Source organism: Notamacropus eugenii, chromosome 1 (genome assembly GCF_028372415.1).
Source record: "Notamacropus eugenii isolate mMacEug1 chromosome 1, mMacEug1.pri_v2, whole genome shotgun sequence".
In the NCBI taxonomy this organism is placed as follows: domain Eukaryota; kingdom Metazoa; phylum Chordata; class Mammalia; order Diprotodontia; family Macropodidae; genus Notamacropus; species Notamacropus eugenii.
Genome location: NC_092872.1, coordinates 14,428,675 through 14,449,602, shown reverse-complemented (window position 1 = coordinate 14,449,602; position 20,928 = coordinate 14,428,675). Strand labels below are relative to the sequence as shown.

Below are 20,928 nucleotides of genomic sequence, written 5' to 3'. Positions count from 1 at the left end.
GGCAGCTTGATGCAGTGGATGGGGGCCTGGATTCCCCAGTCAAGAAGAACTGGATTTAAATCCTGCTTCTGATGCTTAGAGCAGGGTGACCTGGATGAGTCATTTCACCTTCTGCAAAATGGGGAGAACACCTACACAAGGTTGTGAGGGTCAAGTGAAAAAAATAAAAAGGACTTTGCAAATCCAAAAGTCCCACACCAATGTTACCTATTGTTGCTGGAGGCTCTCCTTTTTGCCCCTGCAGGTCACAGATCTCTCAAACATGGACTGCAACACTCCTAAGAGTGACTCAAACCAGACCGAAAGGTAATTAGGAAATACAGAACAAATAAAAGTACAAAGAATACAGATAACGTTAATATGTTGTTTCCTAAGTCTATACCGTTAGGGATCCATATGTAGGGTTGAACAGCCATGTCCACATGTGAGTTTGATATTCTCGTCTTTAATTTCAAAAATCCTTCTTTTTATTCCATGATTATTGTGGTTGTTCAGTCTGTCCAACTCTCTGTGACCCCATTTTGGGGTTTTCTTGGCAAAGATACCAGAATGGTTTTCCATTTCCTTCTCCAACTCATTTTCCAGATGAGGAAACTGAGGCAAACAGGGTGAAGTGACTTGCTCAGGGTCATATCTGAACCCAGATGATGTCTCCCAGACTCCAGACCCAACACTCTATTCACTTGACCACCTAGCTCTCCCATTTAATCCATGATTACTAAGGGGTGATTCATTTAGAGAAGTAGCCAGTCACAACAAGGACCAACGGAAGACAAGAGAAATATGTATTAATGGGTCTAATCCTAGTCAAATACCTAAATGATTTGGGGTGGGGCAAGGACTGATAGTCCAGGCTTCTGGTTACCTACAGCGTAATGCCCATTCACAAGTGTGGGGGATCCGGATCTGGAATTCATGGAGGTTACCAGGGATGCACTTCTCCCAATTATAAGCAGCATATTTATGCCAGTGGAAGGGGTTACAAATTAGCCTGCATCATCTCCAATCCCCCAAGACAAGGAGTTCTTAATCGAGGCCTATTTAAAATATATATATATATATATATATATATGTATATATGTATATATGTATATATACATATATATATGGAGAGAGAAGTGTTATATACATATATTCATTTCAATAGTATTGGTTTCATTTGTAAACAATATGTATTTTATGCATTAAAAAATTAATCCAAGAACGTTTCAGTAGATTGCCAAAAGTCCCAAAGTGTAAGACAAACAGGGAGCCTGGATAGAGATGAAGTGGAAGAGAAACCGTGAAGCTGTAAACATTTTTGTGCAACAAGTAAGAAACTTTAGCAGTGGTGGAAGGTGCTGCATAGGGGGAGAAGGGAACCACTTTGTGAGTGTTTCTGACCCCAGGGATGGCATGGTATGCCTGAGAAGCAGGTGATTCTTTGACAAAATTCAGTTTCTTCGATACTCAGGGGGTGGCAGGGGTTTGGCACAGGTTGCAACAGTCCTACTCACTGATTCCCCACAAAATCCTTGACTCAGCACACGCATCAATTTAACAAACATTTATTTAGTCCTACTAAGAGTTTGGTGCTGAGCTGGGTGCTGGAGATATAAAGACAAAAGTGAGACAGCCTGTGCCCTCAAAGACTTTACATTCTACCTTCAGGACCTGGTCATAGCAACAGATGCTATATTACAAGTGTGTCTCCTGATACTCCCAGGCATGTCAAAATCAAATTGGCCCACTTGGTCAGCAGTCATGCCGCCATGTGGGAGACAGCACAGAGCCAACCTTTAGGAGCAGAGGGTTCAGAAGCCCATCAAGGATTGACTTGACTTTGAGAGGCAGCACAGTATAACAGGAAAAGCCTTGGACTTGGAAACAGAAGACCTGGGTTCAAATCCCAACTCTGCCAATTACTATCTGTGTGAATTTAGGCAAGTCATTTCTGTTCATCATTTCCTATCTCTGGGTCTCAGTTTTCTCATCTGTAAAATGAGTCTAAGGAATATGGCCTCTACAATCTTTCTAGTTCTGATATTGTGTTTTTTGGTTCAGGGACCAAACTGGCTTTGAATACAGACACTGGGATCTAGTTCTTGGAATCCTTCAACTACTGCCAACTGCTGCCAGATCAGTCCTAATAGATCCAAACGAAGACAAGTGGTTAGAAAGTTGATGATCCATTAGAAATGCCAGTGGAGGTGGTTGATCCCCCAAATTTATGAATTCTGATTTGTGCAACAGCTACTCTGCTTATCACTTGCAGTATCCCAGAATACAGAAGTGGTATGGTTAAATCTGCTTTAGAAATATCAACAGTGGATCTGATACTGGTTAAACTGATAAACTGATCTGAAGCTTTTACCTGAAGATCTCAAGTGATAGGAAGGACCCACCATCTCCCAAGGCAGCTCCATTTGGGGAGCATTCTGCTTGTTAAGAAGGTTTTTCTTTCATCAAAAGTCTTAATTTGGCTCTTTGCAACTTTGGCCCATTACTCCCTGTTCTTCCCATGGGGACCAAGCGTTAAATACCTCTTCCACTCAACAGACAACTCTTTGAATATCTGAAGGGCTTTCCTGTGTCCCCTCTGACTCTCAAGATTTCTCTTCCCCAGTTCTTTCAACTGCTCCTCCAGGCCACCCACTATTCTGCTCAACCCCCTCTGAACATGGTCCAAATTAATGGCTTCCAGTCAGGGCAAGCTCAGTGGTTCTAGACCAATCCTTCCATTTTACAGAGTAAGAGACCAAGGCACATAGAATGAATATGACTTCCCCAAGGTCTTCAGACACTACCTAAAATCAGATGGCACCAACACCCATCTGGACCCTATTTTCATGCCTCCCCCCACAACATGCTCTCCAGAGCTCCTTAAAATACTGCCTCTCAGTTCTTCCTTTCCTCTAACTATGGCTATTTTGTATATTTCACTGAAGGACAGGAAAGGAACCATATATATTTGATTCTTTTTGACACAGGTCTGGGTACACAGGGGAAGGAGGACAGAAATGGGAATCAGTGAATCCCTGTGGGATGAGTGACCTATAGTTAAATTTTTGTCTGACTCTCCCTCTTCTACTATTTCCTGCTGCCCCACCCCTTTCCCTTGTCTGTTCACAGCCCAGTGGCTTGGCTAAATTGTGGTTTGAAGGCTCTGCTCTGGCCAACAGCCCAGTTCTACTTTGATGGTCTAGCTCTGCCAAGAAAACCTGAGTCTCCTATCTTTCTTGTTTTGCTCTGAAGCCTTGGATCTTCCCCAGAGGAACAACTCTGCTCTAAAAGTCCATCTTTGCTGCAAGAGCCTGGCTTTGTCTCACTTGTTGGAAAAATCAGGGGTCCATAAACCAGATGATTCCGTAACCAAGAGGAAAAACAGAAGTTTCAGGATTGCCTGATTTGAACCTTGGCAGATCCAACAGGAACTTTCTTCAGTTCAGACCCTAGAGCTGCCCTGGCTTGTGGATCTTATCTTTCATGACATGGGTGGACAGACTCAGAAGGCAGAGAGGCTGAAGGAACTTACGGGGACCTGCAGGTTCTGTTTTTTCTCTTGATGACTCTGGAGCATCTTCTTGGCTCTGGTTATGGATTTCTCCCCCCAACAATTGATCCAGGATTAGGCTGCTGAAAGGAGCCTTTAAATGGCCAAGAGGACTGAGGAAAAATTCTGTCATTCTGGGTATGGGATTCAATTCCATTTAACCAACATTGATTACGCTATGGCTCAGATCTACAAATCTTCAGCCAACATCTGATCACCCAAAATACATGAGAACCTAGACTTGCTGATAACCCAAGCTCAGTTTCTCACCCTTTTTCTCCCCCTTCCAACCCTATCACTACTGACTCTAACCCTCCTATCTCCACCTTTGGATTCACCAACTCAGACCAAAAGCCAGTATTGCCCTTGTGACTTTGGAACACTTGAATCAGAGACCCATCCCAAGATCCATCCCTATCCCCATAGACCACAGGGCACATGACAAGAGTCCCAGTCAGGGCAGGAGAAGGAAAGGATTGGGGCCTCCTCTGGGGAAGTAATACCCTCTGGGTACTAGAGATACATCAGTTCTCCAGTCCTGGGATCCTGTGGGCAGGGATACAACAGGGGATACAACACATGAATTTGCTGAACCTACCTCAAAATATCCATTTCTGCCCCATCAAGTTGGGAAACATTAGACAGACAACCGCCTATAAAGATTAGAGCAGAGGTCAATAGAAACATCTACTTTCAAGCAGCATTTTAGAATAAGAGATGTGCTGAAAATATCACAGAAAGAGGAGGGGTCAGTTTATACAGTCACAAGCTGTCCTCAGCATTCTTCCACAGGGGCTACTTGAAGCATGCTTGCAGCTGGACCCTTGAACACATCATCTGGTCTGAGGGTACAGACAGTCCTACCCAAAGGCTGGCTGGGGAGCAGAAAACAAGGAGTGTGTGGCGGGTTGGGGCTAGGTGGGCCTCTTCTCTGCCCAAGCCTCCCTCAGTCAGGCTACAGGTGTCTTGGAACGGTCCTCAAGGCTTCCTCCCGGGAGCGGTGAATGTCCACATTCTGCAAACACAGAGAGAGGACCATTAGGGCCCCAATGGACTCTTCCTTTGCTCTCCCCTACCCTCCCAGCCACCTCCATTGTCTACGACTCCAGGAGACCGTCAACTGAGAGACAATGTCCACTCTTCAGTGATCCAAGGCCAGCTGATCTTTGGGGATGTCTGTTGTGTTCCAGAGGACCCTTAACCTAAGGAATGGAGGGAAGCAAACTTCAACACATGCTACCCTAAAACCTGGGAAGTCTCGGATATGGAACAGATGGTTCAGAGGTAGGGAGGCTGGGGGAAATGCAGAGGAGGAAGAGAGAGGTTCAGGGGTGAGAACTTTCCTGGAAATTTTTTGGGGTTGGGGGTGGGGTGAGGCAATTGGAGTTGTGACTTGTCCAGGGACACACAGCTAGCGTCAAGTGTCTGAGATTTGAACTCAGCTCCTCCTGACTCCAGGGCTGGTGCTCTATCCAAGGTACTACCTAGCTGCCCCACATTCCTAGAGTCTATTACACAGTAACAGAAATGAATAGAATAGAAAATGAGTTTTAGGCAGTCTAATGAGGTGAGGTTAAATAAAGCTTAAGAAGGTGGCTTCTCTCCGGCAAGCCCAATCTCATCTGCCAAAACCTCCTATTGTCTGGTGTTCAGTCCCCCTATAGGAAGCCCCCACATTTCACAGGAAAAAAGAGGAAAGAGTCATAGCCATCTCAGCATTTAGTACAGTGTCTGGCAGACAGTAAATGCTTAATAAATACCTGATTGATCCTTTTCGAAGGCCCCTCTGGACCAAAGGAAAAAGGATATGGATTCTGAGAGTCCATGACCCTCTTGGGACATAGGAGACAAGGATTCAGCCTTGCCAATCATGGTTTCTCTAAATGGCTCTGGGATCACATTGAGGAGCTAGGATCAGGAGACATGGTTTTCTGCTGTCACTGCCTAGCCTTTCTCTGGAAGAAAAAGGACTCTTTCAGGAGCAGAGGTCTGCCAACTCCTGATTTGTTTAACTTGTTGATTAGTCTCTTGGAGGAAACCTAGGCCAGGCAGCGGCAACCCAAGAGTCCCTTCTTTGTACGTGTTCTCAGCAGAAGTTGTTTATCTTTACTCCATCATACCTGCCATAGCCCACCTTCTCTTTTCCTGCAAGGAACATTCCTCAGACTTGGAGATGGTTTGCTTTGGGAAGCCCATTAGGGGACAGTGTATATTCTGGGGGGAAGAGCTGGGGTCACATGGTAGAGCTGGGAAGAAAACTTGAGTTCTTCAGACCCAGAGAGGAGTGGGTGACATATAGTCCTCAGTTGGGAATTCCCACCCCCAGCTCCTCCTGAATCAGCTATACTTTGGACCCAGCCCCATGTGCTAGGAAGGAGGTGTAGGAGAAAAAAGGACATTGAAGAGGATGATACTGACAGACTTCCTAATCCAGGAATTTTGAAAGTTCTGGTGATCATCATCAACCCATGCAACACCTACTTCCTGCTTCTTGGTGGAACTGGGTTTACATGATAGCCTTGAAATGAGTGATAGGGAGATGGAGACCTCTACCTTTGAGTCTTGGTTTTCTCATTTATAGACAGGGAAGTTGGTCTGGGTGACTCCCATGTTTCCTTCCAGCTCTATGATCTATGTTTGCAATCAGCTCACCAGGAAGATAATAGAAATGTGTGACTAAAGGCAAGGGCCTGGATCTGATGGCTTGTCTGGGTCCCTCCTATTCCATGATTCAGAGATTTCAAACAGGTCCTCCCCCACCCTTTAATGTTGTAGTTCCTCTTCCAGGCGGCCACCCCATCTCACATTCGGCAAGAAAGACCTGAGAGTTATGTAAAGCCAGCATAGGAATCCCCTCCACCCCATGCCCACTCTCTGGACCTGTTTTCACTCCTCTTGGGTTCTTTATCTCAACCAAAATAGTGAGACTCTTCTCACTTTATCCAGCAACCATTAGGGTCATCTCTTCTCAGGGAGCTGACACATCCCAATTCAGTCCAATCAGGTCCATCTGTCACATTTCAGGGAGGTACAAGTCACTGGCCTCACCTCACCTTGTCACACCTAGATGAAGTTGGTAGTCAGACCCATGACATCCTGATAAGGTACAGCCATGACCATAAAACTAAATATCCTTCCCTGGGACAGCCACGGGATATGTTGCAGGCACCTGTCGTATTTACACCAGCAATTCATGTTTCCAACCAGAGATGGAGAAAGAAGGCTTTCCCAGAGTTGAGTCAGCACTCTGGGCAGGAATTGCTTAGATGACCTCACCTCAGGCAGTGTGGGAAATGGGGGAGTGCCCCCTCCTCCCCATCCTGAGGCTGAGCCTGCTGTCCCAGCACATATGAAGCCACAAGTTTCCCAGGACACGCTGGATTCCAAAGAGTATTTATTGCAATTCAAGTCTCATACAGTGCATGCACCATGTGCACAAGACACAATACAATTAGGTTTGGAAAAAAACAAAACAGGAAAGGCCTCCTGGGAAGGTGTGTGTAGTTCAGGTGTTACAGGCTAAAATACAGAGTGAACAGAAAGTGGGGATTTTTTTCTCAGTGGTTTTGAGTGGAAACATGGCCTTGTGAGAATTGGCCGTCCTGGAAGGGGTCTTTGATCAGGCAGAAAAGCACGTTTCCCCCTCCTGGAAGGTAGGAACTCAACCCAGGTTCCTTGCAACTCCCTCTTGACCTCTCTGGTCTCAGACTCCAGCTCTTTCCTGTCTAAAACCAAGTTCAACTGCATTCTAATGCCTCTGAGAACAGGCACATGTGGCTACAGGAAAACTAGGAAGGTATGCATGGATCAAGGCCATGGTGGCCAGTAGGGTCTGACAAAGAAGAACCAATTTGGTCCTGCTACAGGGAACTCATACCTGTTCAGGACAGCTCTATGACCCAGGGCAACAATGGTCACTGACAGGCCTGTGTGTGACCCATACCAGCGGCCAACGATAGAGCCACATACCCATAGGTTGCTGGGGTTTAGTAGTCACTGATAAGTCTATACGGTCCAAGATATCAGGAAGGTGGTTTTTTAAGGAAAAAGGTTCAAGCCCAGGGCAGAAGCACTGGCTGGTTTCTAAAAATCTCAAATGTCACAGGTCACCTGACCATGAGAGTGAGCAAGTATCTGGAAGGATAGTGATTTCTGGAAGACACTCTCCTCTGGGTCATCCTGCAGGTCCTACCCACTAAACCTCAGGGGAGTCAGAGGATCAACTACCAAGGGCCACTCAGGTCCTATCATACCGTTGTAGGGCTACAACCACTTCTAGAGTTTCCTTTCCTAGTAATAACCTATGTGTGTAGTTTCTTAGAACAGCTGAAGAGCCAAAAACTCAAGCTGCAAAAACTTCTTAGCAGTGGAAACGCCAACACTGAGCAGGAGGTGACGGACCTGGCTTTGATTATGTGACTCATTTACTCCCAAAGCTGAGGGAGTGTCTGGTTTCTTCATTTCTCTACAAAGCTTCAATAAAGCAGAAATATCCATATAAAGGAGATTGTCAAGTATTCTGTGCCAGGAGTCAAGAGACCTGGGTTCAAGTTCAGGGTCCCCCACGAACTCTTGGTGTCACCTTACATAAATCAGTTTCATCTTTGAAGGCCTCGGTTTTCTCACCTGTAAAACAGTAATAATGCCTTCCCTGTTAACCTCACAGGGTACTGTGAAGCTCCAACAAGTGAATGTATGGGAAAGCAGTAGACAATAGTGAAGGGTTATTATTTTTATTAAGCTTCCTTAGACACATAAAACACAGCTATGACCCTTCCATAAAGGGCTTGGAACCTTCTGGTCCCAGCCCTGGTCTCCACATCTCTCAGGAAGGACTCAAGCCACAAAACTAATCCACAGGGAAGATGTCAATGTACTTCAACCAAAGACTGAAAGGGGGCAGGAGAAATTTTTCTGATGTGAGTCATTCACATCTCTTCTTCCTCCGAGGCATTTTAGTTTAAATATAGTTAGAAAGGGTCCATGGTGACCATCCACCTTCCTCTGTGAATTAGTTTGTGATTACACTCAGGAAGTGGGAACTTTGGCTGTCACCCCTCCATGTTAATCTCATTACTGTATTTAAAATCACGAGAATTTCAGTCAGTACACAACTGACTCAGCATGACTATAGCAGCTGCCTCCCTATAAGAACTCCAGTGTGTGTATCATCAACGGGGGCTGCTACCCCCTTTATAAATGTCAGAGTGGCTACAAAATTAGTAAGAGGTGACTAGCACCACGCAGCCCTTGCTGAATGTCAATGTGTGAACACCTGGCAAAGGCTCATTATGGCTGATGCTTTGCTATATGAAATGTGATATGTGTATAGTCAAGAAGGGGGTGATGACAGCTGTCTCTTTACTGTCTGGGATTTCAGTGTGTATACAAAGCAGCAGTAGGTGAATCTGTTCACAGAAAGGAGTACAGTGCTTAGCAATGCAACTGGAGGTGGAAGGTGAGTTTGGCTACTGACAGCTCTTATGTAGGAAGCTGATGGTCATTCTATGTGTTGAAAAGGGAAAGGAAATCTGGATCCCTCCAAAGCAAGGGTGCTCAATGGAGAGACGCTGCTTAAGGCAAATGCCACCAGGGGGAAGGCTCTTTGTTGGCAACAAGTTAAGGTGGACGTGCCCGCTGGTCCCAACCCCTCCCCAGGAGTTATTAGGGGGATGTGCTTGAGAATTTTGTCAATCAGCAAACTGTACCAGTTCAACAGCTCAGAAAACAAGGCAGTCAGGAAATGGCACTGGCTCGCCCCTAGGGTAGTCAAACCCAGGGAATTTGCTAACATTCAAGTCCGTCCTACAGAGGACACAAGGTTTCACAGTGGCAGAGTTTAACACTTCGGACAGGTCTTCCTGCTACTGCACATTAGAGTCCAAACATGGGAGTGGAAAAGATTAGATGATTAGAACGCTCTGGAGATGAGTCAGTAGATCAACTCTAATGATTAATGCAGAATAGGTGCCTGCCTAATTGGGGGCAGCTCCTTTGGAGCCGAGCCCCTTAGGGGAAAGTCTCTTGAAGACAACTGATTGAGTTGATTTAAAAGTGACTAGAATGATTGAGTTTATGAAAAATAATGAAAACTGCACCACAATTTGATGGTTGATGAGGACACAGGTTCACTGGTGAGCAGGGACGGTGACAAGGGCTTCCTCTGGAGGTCTTGAAATGTCTACATTCTGCATAACAAAATACAGGAGAACACTTATCATGCAACAGGAACAGTTACTCTGACACTAAAAAGCTACTTTCTCAAATACAGAGTCCTGTCTACACAATGGGAACCCAGAATTTACAACAGGCAGTTTTTCCAGAAAAGTAATTTCCAGGATTAATTTTAAGTATTTGTCATCTTTAGCGATGGCCATCTTCCATGCCTGGAACATATTAGGGAAAAAAAATCACTCACTTTCCCCACAGAATCTCTGCTTCCTGCTCCCTCCCCCCAACAACAAAAAAATAAGCTCGGAGTGGGGTCAAGAGATTTTTCTTTTAATTTTCCAGGCACTCACACATCTAGTGATTTTACCTCAGATATTTCAAATCCCTGGAAACTAAGACAATAGCCCTGTGCACTGCCTGCTCATCCTCTCTGGAGCCAACACATCAGTCAGGATTTCTGCCCATAGCACTGGTTTTCTCTAGTTGCAGATGAAAGGACTCACCAATTCCCCAAACCTCAAAACAAGACTGTGTGCTGAGCTTGGGTATCCTGGGTCTCTGGGGTTTGGTCATCCCTCCCACACAGACTTCCTCTCCAAGGGAGAGGTCTGAAGAGACCCTACACTTCTGGAGTCCCCAGAGGAGGGGACAGTGACTTACTCAGCAACTGCTGACTGAAGAGCAGAGAAAACAAGACAGACAAGACGTTCCACACGTTCTCCAATGCTATCTATAAACCACCAGACCTGATCTTATTAGGAAAAGCTGCACCTGTCTTCTTGAGACAGCCGACTTCCAAGATCCCCAAATGTGTGTTCTGTTCTAAGTTCAACTTGTGACCTAGAGTTTCTTTCCCCAATATGGAGACTGATCCCAATTTTGGAGCTGATTTCCTTCTCTCCAGCTTCCCTGAGCGGAGCCAGACACAGAAGTGGCCATGTAGTAACTGCCCAGGGAGTGGATAGGTGAATGAATCGACCACCTCAGGAGTGACATATATACTTGACTTGGGAGGCACTGGAACTACAAGGGATGCCCCCTCCCCACGAAAAGGCTTGTGTCACAGCACTCTTGTACAACCTGAGTGCTGAAGACGGGAGGGGACAGAGGCAAACACAGTTAGTTAGCAAGCATTCCTATGAAGCACACATTATGGGCCAGGTACTGTGCTAAGTGCTGGTGATACAGAGGTGTTGCCCATACACAGCTCTGCTTGGGTTCCAGCTGTACTTTTAGCTAGAAAGGGGAATCTGGGAGTGAGCTCAGTTATTACTGTATCAGGGCAATGACGTAAAGGGTCCTTTTTCCAAATAGGAGTAGGACACAGCTCCATCCTTCTTATCAAGCTCATTTAGATTCCTTGAGAGAAAATAGAAAATCCTGTACTACTGTCTTTGCTCATCTTCTGAGAAAGCCATTCTCCAGCTTCAAAAAGTCAACTTCATTAGGTTCAAAATTGGGAGGCCTGGCCAGGCAACAAATTGCGTGGAAAAAGATCTGGAGTTTTTAGTGGACTACAAGCTGAATTAGTTTGACATGGAAGTCAAAAAAGCTTATATGATCTTAAGTTACAGGAAAAGAAGTATGGTGTCCAGAATATGAGAAGTACTGGTTTTGTTGTACTCTGACGTAGCCAGCTGGCATCTGGAGGGTTGTGTCCTTTTTCAAGCACCATACTGGCAACTAGGATTTGTGAGAGGACTGGAGACCATGGTTGGTTACACAAGGATCAGGTGAAGAAGAAGGATTTTTAGTCTGGAGAAGAGACTTCTCAGGGGACAGCAAGGGAAAAAGAAACATGATGGTTGTTTTCAAATATCTGAAGGACTGTCCACTATGGGAGTGGGATTTGACTTATTGTGCCTAAATCTGCCTCAGAGAGCAGAAGGAGGAGCAAAGGGGAGAATGTGAGAATTCCCCTTGCTTATTCATGCATGTTCGTTACAAGGGTTTTCTTTCTCTCTCTCTTTTTTCCAACGGAGGCTAGTGGCTGGAGAAATTCAATTTGTGTTCACTGACAAAACTGAATTTAAAAAGAATCTAAAAACAGAGTAGGTTTCTCCTTACTGAAGGTCTTCAAGCAAAAGATGGACAACTAGCTACTTGGGACGCTGTGACAGGATTTCTGCTCAAGTATGGATTGGTACAGAGCAGGGGAGCTTAAATATTTTCTGTCATGGGCCCCTTGGGCAGTGTCTGCTGAAACCTATGAACTCCTTCTGAGAATAATGTTTTTAAATGCATAAAATAAAACATACAAGTTTACAAAGAAAACCAATTCTACTGAAATAGTTATCAAAATATTTTCAAAACAAGTTCACAGACTTTTGGTCTGAATGGTTTCTGAGATTCTCCTCAGCTCTGGGATCCCATGAGACCAATTCCTAACAGAGAGGAGTAAGGCCCTCAAGTAGGCCACTGCAATGGAAAAAGCTGAAGCCTTCAGGGTCCAAGCGCATCCTCAGTCTGCTATGAGGCTATTCACAGTTCTGATCTGAACTTCCGGGGGGGAGGTGGCCCTGCTGATGAGACATATAAGTCTACTTCCTCTAAAAGCAAAATTCAGATTCTATCTCCCCATAAGGCCCTAGAGAGACCCAGCAGCCTCAGGATGTAATGAAATTTTTCTCTGGCCACACCCACATAAGGATGTATTTTTTTTTTAACCCTTGCTGGGTTAAGGGGGATGCCAGAATATAATCCCCAGTCCAGAGGAAGACCCACCATTCACAGCTACTTCAAGGCAATAGGTAAGAATGCAGAGTCCTGAGTTGAGTGTGTCCTATCATAGATTTGAGGGCTTAGGAAACCCTGATAGAGACTCAAACTGAAAGCTGGTGGATATGTAAAGTGTTTTGTTTTTGTTTTTTTTTAACTATTTTAAGAAAATTGCTTCCTTTCTTTCCTACTAGCATTCCAGAATTTTGGCATCAGGAAAACTATTCCGCTCCAGCATGTTCCCTGAGTGAAGTCTGATCCTAGCATTAGAAAGACTTCTCAGAGGCAGTGGTTAGAGTGCTGGACTTGGAGTCAGTCTAGGTTCCAATTCTAGCTCAAAAACCTATCAGTTGTGTGAGTACAGGTAAGTCTCTTGGTCTCTCTGGTGTGGCATGTATCTGTCATTTGAAAAATGAACATGAAATAATAACCTGTAGGATCTACTGCTGGGAAGCTCAAATACGATACCATGATAAAGATGACGCCCTTTGCAAAGCTTAAGTCACTTCACAAATATGAATTATTACTTATCACTACTCAGTTACAGGCTATAAAATGGTCACCCAAGTATGCAAGGACTGTCCCCAGCCTGATGCTCATCCCTCGCTTGTCCCGAAGACACAGGGTAATCCCAGCATTCAAACCAATGAGCGCCAGCCAGTCCTCTGGGCTGAGGTGAGTGACTGAGCCAAATAAGCACAACTATAAAACGACTGAAAGAGAATGTTGCACAATGAGAAAGAACAAGATGGTCCAAAGGAGAGATACAAGAAGACACCTCCCCCTCTGCAGACACAGAAGGTCCTTGGGCGTGGAGCACAGTTGATATTTTCTGACTTTTTTGAAGTACTGCTCGATTTTGCTGATTTTTTCTTCATCTTTTTCTTTAAAAATATTCTTTGTTATATGGGATAGCTCTCTGAGAGGAGAGGGGGGATGGGATGCTGGGAGACATGTAGGCAATGTTAAAACAAAATATACCACCAAAATGGCATTTTTTAAAAAATTAGCCTTGTTTAGACAGTGCTTCTGAGTGTATTGCCCAACAGCATCTTTAGAACTACTGGTACCCAGCTCTGCCTTTGGAGAGGAGTAAGCAGGAGGAACATTTCTTGGCTTGCAGCAGACCAGATGCCCCTGGGGCCATTTAATTCTGGATGGAGGGTTCCTCCATGCAGTGTCTGTTCAGTTATGGAGAATTATCTGGAAGATGCTCTGTACCTTTGCAAACAAGTCCAAGGAGCTTTCTCAAACAGTCCATAAGGAAAGCTTCCCAAGCACCCAAGCAGGAATTCCTTCCTCAGAGATTTGAGGGCCCCTGGATTCATCCTCTTGTCCAGTCATGATTCTTCCCTTGGTGCTGGTGGTGCTGGACCCATGTTTCTAGGCTCCAGGGTTAGCTGAGCAGCCAGTATTGTTTCAATGACACTGGCATTCAATACTTCTAACTGGGCACTATCCTCCCCTGCCCAGCTATGGATCTAGAAGGCAGAGTCCTTGGAATGTGCACTAAATGTGCTGTGATTTTATGTGTAACTGCAGAGAAACCAAGAAAGGCTGTCCAGGTGGGAGAGTTCAGTTACAGATTAAAGTTTAAAGGCCTGAATGGATGGTGAACTTCGCTCCTCTCATTCCACTTGGCTCTCACCTTGGTCCTGCTCTCTTCCCACACAGTCCCGTAGTCTGTACCTCCTTCCCCCTTACACTCTAAGGGGTCAGTCAGGAGGTGCATAGGAGACAATAAGCATGTCTGATCATCATGTAAATAAGAGATGAGGCCCAGTGTCCAAGGAAGTCAATAGACCACAGTGAACACTCGGCTCTCCCTTCTCCACTGTGCTCCAAATAAAAATCTCTGACAGAAGATGTTATTAAGTGGTGTCGTCAGGAAACTGTTCCTTTTTCATTCCCAGCATGAGCAGTGCCATGTTTCTCTGTACCACCTGAAGCACCTGACTAGTCTCTCCAGCACCTGGTGCACTCCCTAACTACCAAGGGCTTCAGGAACACCAAACCAATGGGCATAACTGTAGGGACAGCAGCAGGACAGGTCAGAGGAACAGGGATCAAAGGGGAAGGAGAATCTGGCCTGCTCCTGAGTGTCAAGGAAACTGAATCTATGCATGCCATCTATCACAGATGACAGGATGTGGGTGACCTCGTGGGGTCACTTTGAAAACACAGTGCACTTGGACTACTTTTCTGTACCAATCAATTCATGGCTGCCTGCTGCCACTGTCCAGGTCAGGGATAATGTGCCTGAACAATCCTCAAGGAAATTAGAACAGATTCCTAGAACTCCTAAGAACCTAGAGCCAATTCCCTGATGCCAAGCAGATAAACCCTGAACATCAGATCTAAGCTGAGTGTCCCATCTGATCTCATTTAACCCCTTCCACCAACCAAAACATTCCTCAGCTCTGGCTGTGGCCAGAACTCAGGAAGATTTGTGTTCAAATCCCACCTGAGACACTTGCTAGCCATGTGACCCTGAGAAAGTCACTTAATTGCTTTTTGCCTCATTTTCCTCATCTGTAAAATAGGGACAATAATGTGAGAATTGAATGCGATGATAACTGCACACAGTAAGTACTACACAAACATTAGCATTTATAATCCTGGCACTGGTGTCAGGGTGTCCTGACGCTGGCTGGAAATTGTCCTTCTACATTCCTGACATTGCCTTGTGCCAGTCCTGATTAAAGGATCAACTTATGGGTCAGAAACTGGCAGAGGTCCTGAGGAAAACCAAGGGTCTGTGTGGGGGTGCTGATTCTACACTGATAATCAAGAGTATAAGCTGCTAGCGGGCAGGGGCTGTCTTGATTTTGAATCTGTAATTTCAGTTCCTAATATAGTCTCTGGCACTCAATCTACAATGGATAATTATTGATAGTGGGGCCCACTCCTACCTCGGGTCTGTCTCTGTGCGTGTTCACAGCTTCAACATTCAGGAATATGGATTCCAATTTACAACCTATGGATACAAGATAAAGCAAATTAATTGGATAGAAACCACGATGATCCTTATTTGTGAGTGCTTCCCTACCAGGGCCCCCCAAAGCTCTGGTTTTGGTCCTTTTTTCTCTTCTCCTTGATAGCCTCTCCACTGGTGGTTTATCACTCCCAATTATTACTGGCATGTAAGCGACCCTCAGATGTATATCTGACCTCTCTCTGAGCTCTAATCCTCTATTTCCAAATGCTTATTATGTCAACACAGATGTCCTGCCAGCGTTTCATATTCAATACGTCCAAAATTAAAATCATCGCTTCCTTAACCTGACTGAGAAGTTAACGTCTCTATTTCTTTTGAACAATGACTTCTCATTGACATTTTTTTTTTGCTTCAACTGTATTTCCTACTGTTTTCCTCCTTCCAAAAGATCCAAAATGAATAATAAGTAAAAAAACAGGAAGGGAAAAAATTCAGCACAACTAATCAACATGTCTGAAACGTCTGGTGTTTTGTACAGTGTTCCGTACCCACAGCGCACTGCTTCTGCAGACCAGTAACTCCTCTGGGCTTTAAGAACGTCACAGCCAGAAGCTTCAACTGTTTTCTTGCTGCTCCTTCCATTGACTCTGTCAGTCATCAATACTTTGGCTTTTTTGGGGGGGAATCTGTTTACTTTGCATCAGTTCATTTTTATCTTTCCACGTGTCTCTGACCTAGTCATCGTTTCTTATAGTACAGTCCTATCACGTTACAGTTAGGAGCCTTGATTTGTTTGGCCATTTTCCAACTGATGGGCGTCTGTTCTCAGTTTCCTGTTGCCACAAAGAGCTGCTAGAGCTATCTTGGTGTCTGGGGGAGCGGGGTCTTTCTTTTTGTCATGAACTTTTCTATTTTGCTTGACTCGGCCCAGGTGCTCTGAGCTGCTTCCCAACTAGGTCTCAGGATTCTGGGACTCTCTCTGATCCGTTCTTCATGATCCTGGCAGAGCAATCTTCCTAAAGCACAACTCTGATGACACTGCTGCTTTGCTTTGATCCTTGGTTCCCTACTGCTCAACGAACTAAGCATAAACTCCATGACCAAAGCACTCAGCATCTTCTGGAGCCTGGCCCGACCTATCTTTCTAGCCTTATTTTACATTACTCCCTTTCACATAATCTGTGCTCCTGCCAAATGAGATTATGCACAGTCCTCCATGACTCCATCCTTACCTCTTCCATCTCCCTGACATTGTTCATGCCAATTCCTACACCTGGAACAGACTCCCCAGCCCATCCCCTTGGCATCTACTGAAATCCTGCCCTTCCTTAAACACCCCACTCAGTTGCTACCACTTCCGTGAAATGTTCTGATATTCCTAGCAATTTCCCAACCCCAAGCCTCCCCATAATACTCTAGACTCTAATTAATACTCATAATACTCTATTACTTGTATGTAGAACATTCTAATTGGTTATCTGTGTATATGAATAATCTCCCTATTCAATTAGCCTCTATTCTACTCCCTCAACTTCATGAGGACACAAAGTCCATCTACTTTCACCTTTGTATCACCCCTCAGTGCCAACCCCAACAAGGCTTTGCACACAGTAGGCTCTTAGATGCTTGCTGAATTCACTTGAAAGGGATAACATCTGAAACCTCTTTAGCAGTGGAAGACTTTCCCAAAGCCAGCTCAAGAAGTAGCTAAACCATGTGTACCAGCTGTGAACTCATGTTACAGTCTCCCTCCTTCACTGCACTTCTCAAATTCAGGATTACTCAGGCTTGAGTAGGATCAGCTAATCCCCTCCTGATTGTAATGGCAAAATCAGAGGCTGTACACTACAGTGTTCTCCACCTTAAGCTGGGGCTTCCTCAGGCCTTCACCAAGGCAAGATGGCTTAGGAAGAAATTTGCTTGGGAAGTGTGTGAGTGTGCGTGCATGCGTGCATGTGTGTCTCTCTGTCTGTGTGTCTGTGACTCCCTCTTACAGAAGAGCTAAAATAAAGACATGTCCCACCCCTATACACCACCAGTAAATACCCAGCCAGCACAGAGACCCAGTAACAACACTGGGTCCCTGCGCCATCTGCTTTAAAAGCCACAATCTTTGCAATAGGAGACGGTGAGTACTGGAATCCATGGGACACGGTCACTCTCCTTTTCTTCTGAATTTAAACAACATCAATGATGAACACAGACAGGCACTTCGGGAACTCCCTTGGCACGCCACTCTTCTAACCCTCTCCTTACTAGGTGCTGTCTCAGAGCGCCATTCTTATTTGTTCAGTAATCGGTCCCCTGGCTAGGTCACAGCACACACTCTGCCACACTCAGCCAGACTGACTGGGCTGGAAGATAAAGAGAAGGTCTCTTTCCTTACCGTAGGCCACTGGGGTTAGCTTTAAAACTGTGTGCAGCGGGCACTTGAGATAAGGCAGCTGTTCTGAGAAATATAAATGGGGAAGAAAGTTAGTGACATCACAGAAACTGCAAACCCTCATAGCACAAACAACCTCTACTGAAAAGCCTTTGCCCAAAGCCCACCACAGCCATCTCCTGTTCCCAATTCCCTTTCATGACACATGGCACAGACACAGTGACATCCCAGGAGGCCGTGTTTGGGCATGCTCAGGGTTGGGCAGTACCACCTTTGGTACCCATACCTGCAGTCTTGTCTAGAAAATAAGCAAGCAGGCAGCGCATCACGGCTTGGTGACAGATCACAAGGACATTCTCCTGCCTCTCCAGCTCCATGATTACTGGCTCCAGTCTCTGTACAAGGTCTTCATAAGACTGAAGGAGAACAGAATTGCTGAGTAGAGGTGACAGACTCAATTCCAGCAGGGGTGGAATAAGATGGAGTGGGACAAAGAGGGAGAGTGGCCAGGACCCAGGGGCATGGTTGAGCAAATGAGGGAAGTAAGTATGTACACACCTCTGCCCAATGCCACAGTCCTGAAAACAATAATGTCCTTCCTAACTATTCCTAAATCTGAGCTTTTCTCTAGTCAGTGAGGCAGAAACAGATCCAGTGAAGCAAGAGGAAGGGGATCAGTTGGGTTCCCTCCTCCAAGTACATCCTAACCACCAGTTACAGTGTCATCACAGGGGCCTCTCATGCTCCAGTGACTGATGTCACAACCACAACAAGGGCTTCGGAGCCTTCAGTTCAATCTCTCATCTATACAGAGATCCCTTCTATAGATTCCCCCTATAGATGGCCAGGGCAGACAGATGGCACAGTGAATAGAGAGCCAGGCCTGGAGTATGGAAAACCTGAATTGAAATCTGGCCTCAGACACTTACTTGGTGTTTGATGCTGGGAAAGTCACTTAACCCTGTTTGCCTCAGTTTCATCATCTGTAAAATAAGCTGAAGAAGGATGTAACAAACCACTCCAGTACCTCAGCTAAGACAACCCGAATGGGGCCACAAAGACACAATTAAAAACAACTGCAGGGGTGGAGCTGTGAGCGCATCCAACCATTCTGGAGAGCAATTTGGAACTATGCCCAAAGGGCTACAAAAATGTGCATACCCTTTGACCCAGCAATATCGCTACTAGGACTATATCCCCAAGAGATCATAAAAATGGGAAAGGGTCCCACATGTACAAAAATATTTATAGCAGCACTCTATGTAGTTGCCAAAAACTGGAAGTCAAGGGGATGTCCATCAATTGGGGAATGGCTGAATAAATTATGGTATATGAATGTAATGGAGTACTATTGTGCCATAAGAAATGATGAACAAGAAGACTTCAGAGAGGCCTGGAAGGACTTATATGACCTGATGCTGAGTGAAAGGAGCAGAACCAGGAGAACTTTATGCACAGCAACAACCACAGTGTGTGAGAGTTTTTTCTGGTAGACTTAGATTTTTGTAATAACACAAGAACTTCTGAAAAAAAAAAAAAAATCCCAATGGTGGACCTCAAGGCAAAAAGCCTTCCACACTCAGAGAGAGAAATATGGAAGTCACTCACATAATGTAGCAGATCATGTTTGTGTATGTGTATCTGTTTGTGTATCATGTTCTGATTTGTTATACGGATTCTTTCATTTATCTTAGTCTGACTACACAGCATGACGATAGTGAAAATATACTCAATAGGAAAGTTTATGTAGAATCTATACAGAATTGTATGCAGTCGTGGGGAGGGAGGGAGGTAGTGGGGGGTGGGTGGGGAGGGATAAAATCGCAATTGTATGGCAGTGATTGTTAAACATTAAAAAAAATAAAAAAATTAATAAAAAAAAAAAAAGAAAAAAAAAAAAAAAAAAAAAAAAACAACTGCAGGACCACAAAAGGTGGCCATCCAAACACTGAACACAGTCAATGACAGGGCACTGACTACAACTCATGAGGCAGACCATACTGAACTTATACTAAAAGTCCCCGATCCTTTTCACATGAACTCTGGTCTAGCTACAGTTCCCTTATTCTAAAACCATGTAATAATAGTAGTAGTTGCTGTTTTCACCTTAAATGAATGTCAGAAGCTACACGGTGAGCAGCCCAAGGCAGCAAACCTCACGGGAGCAGGCCAAGATCAGGTGTGGCCTTGCTTCCACACTGATGATTGGTGTAATTCACTATTTTATTTAAGTAAAGGAGAATCAAAGGAAAATCACTGATATTTGGAAATTGACTACAAAATTTTCTGGTGCAAGGAGACCCCCACTCTGTGAGAATGAGGTGAAAGAGGGAAGGCTTTAGTGGTTAGGGATTCTAAAGCCCCATTCCTTCTTTAATAATAATACCATTTAAGCAGTGCTAACACCCAGTACAACCTCCTGAGATGTCTGTGTAACAGGAGGTGCCTGTGGTGCATTTTGGGCAAGGGCCTTTCAGTAGAAGTTGTGATGAGTCAGTTTTTCTGTGATGTGGCTAACTTTCCCCTGCATTGGCATTCCTCAGAACAGCTGCCTTATCTCCAGTGGCTACTGCACACAGTTTTAAAGCGAATCCTCGTGGTCTATGGTAAGGAGAGAGATCTGTTCCTTATCTTCCAGCCCAGTCCCTCTGCCTGACTATGCCAAGGAGTGTGTGTTGTGATCTAGGCTTTTGGTGGCAACTCCTTTGCAGGCCAGGCACATTTCTAGTTTGACCTGTGGTATCCGATAGGAGACTGAGCACGTAAATATGAGCCAACCACCCTCCTGAAGGAGATAAAGATGAATGGAGGATGACTCCACCTGGTCAGGAGATGATTTTCCTAGCACTGAATTTCTCTGGTACAGGGGACTATTGAGTCAGGGACTTTCCAAAGGGTGTTGACTAATTCCGTGTCACCATGGCCTCTGGAAGACCACTTTTGCAAGTCAGCACAATTATGGACCAATCACAGTCTTTTTAGTTTAGTTGGCACCAGCTGACATTATATAACGAACTTATACAACTGAACCCTATAAAAGTCTGCTCTGATCACTGAGCAAACGCTGTAACTGCTAGCTTTGCCAATAAGCAGATTATGCTCAGACTTCTGTGCCTCATTCAGTTTCTCTCAATCAAAGATTTTTCATGACACAAGTGGATGGGCAGCTTAGGGGTGGTCCAGGCA

At 45.0% G+C, this 20,928-nt stretch overlaps 1 protein-coding gene across 10 annotated transcripts in view; it reads right to left on the bottom strand.

Annotated features, from left to right (window-relative positions):
* Window positions 1-1,531: 1,531 nt before the first annotated feature.
* PFKFB4 (6-phosphofructo-2-kinase/fructose-2,6-biphosphatase 4) overlaps window positions 1,532-20,928 on the bottom strand; it is a 73,184-nt gene continuing 53,787 nt past the window's right edge. For 3 of the 10 annotated variants that reach the window (XM_072654463.1, XM_072654447.1, XM_072654505.1), the window contains exons 11-15: window positions 18,029-18,158; window positions 17,746-17,808; window positions 15,334-15,398; window positions 4,647-4,734; window positions 4,221-4,547 (exon numbers count right to left, since the gene is read on the bottom strand). In XM_072654463.1, coding sequence (XP_072510564.1) covers window positions 4,483-4,547; window positions 4,647-4,734; window positions 15,334-15,398; window positions 17,746-17,808; window positions 18,029-18,158 — 411 coding nt within the window. In that variant the 3' untranslated portion in view covers window positions 4,221-4,482. Of the gene's footprint in view, window positions 4,548-4,620; window positions 4,735-6,909; window positions 9,721-11,144; window positions 11,416-15,331; window positions 15,399-17,745; window positions 17,809-18,028; window positions 18,159-20,928 lie in introns of those variants that run through there. The other 7 variants (XM_072654515.1, XM_072654471.1, XM_072654456.1 and 4 more) reach the window with 6 other exon arrangements.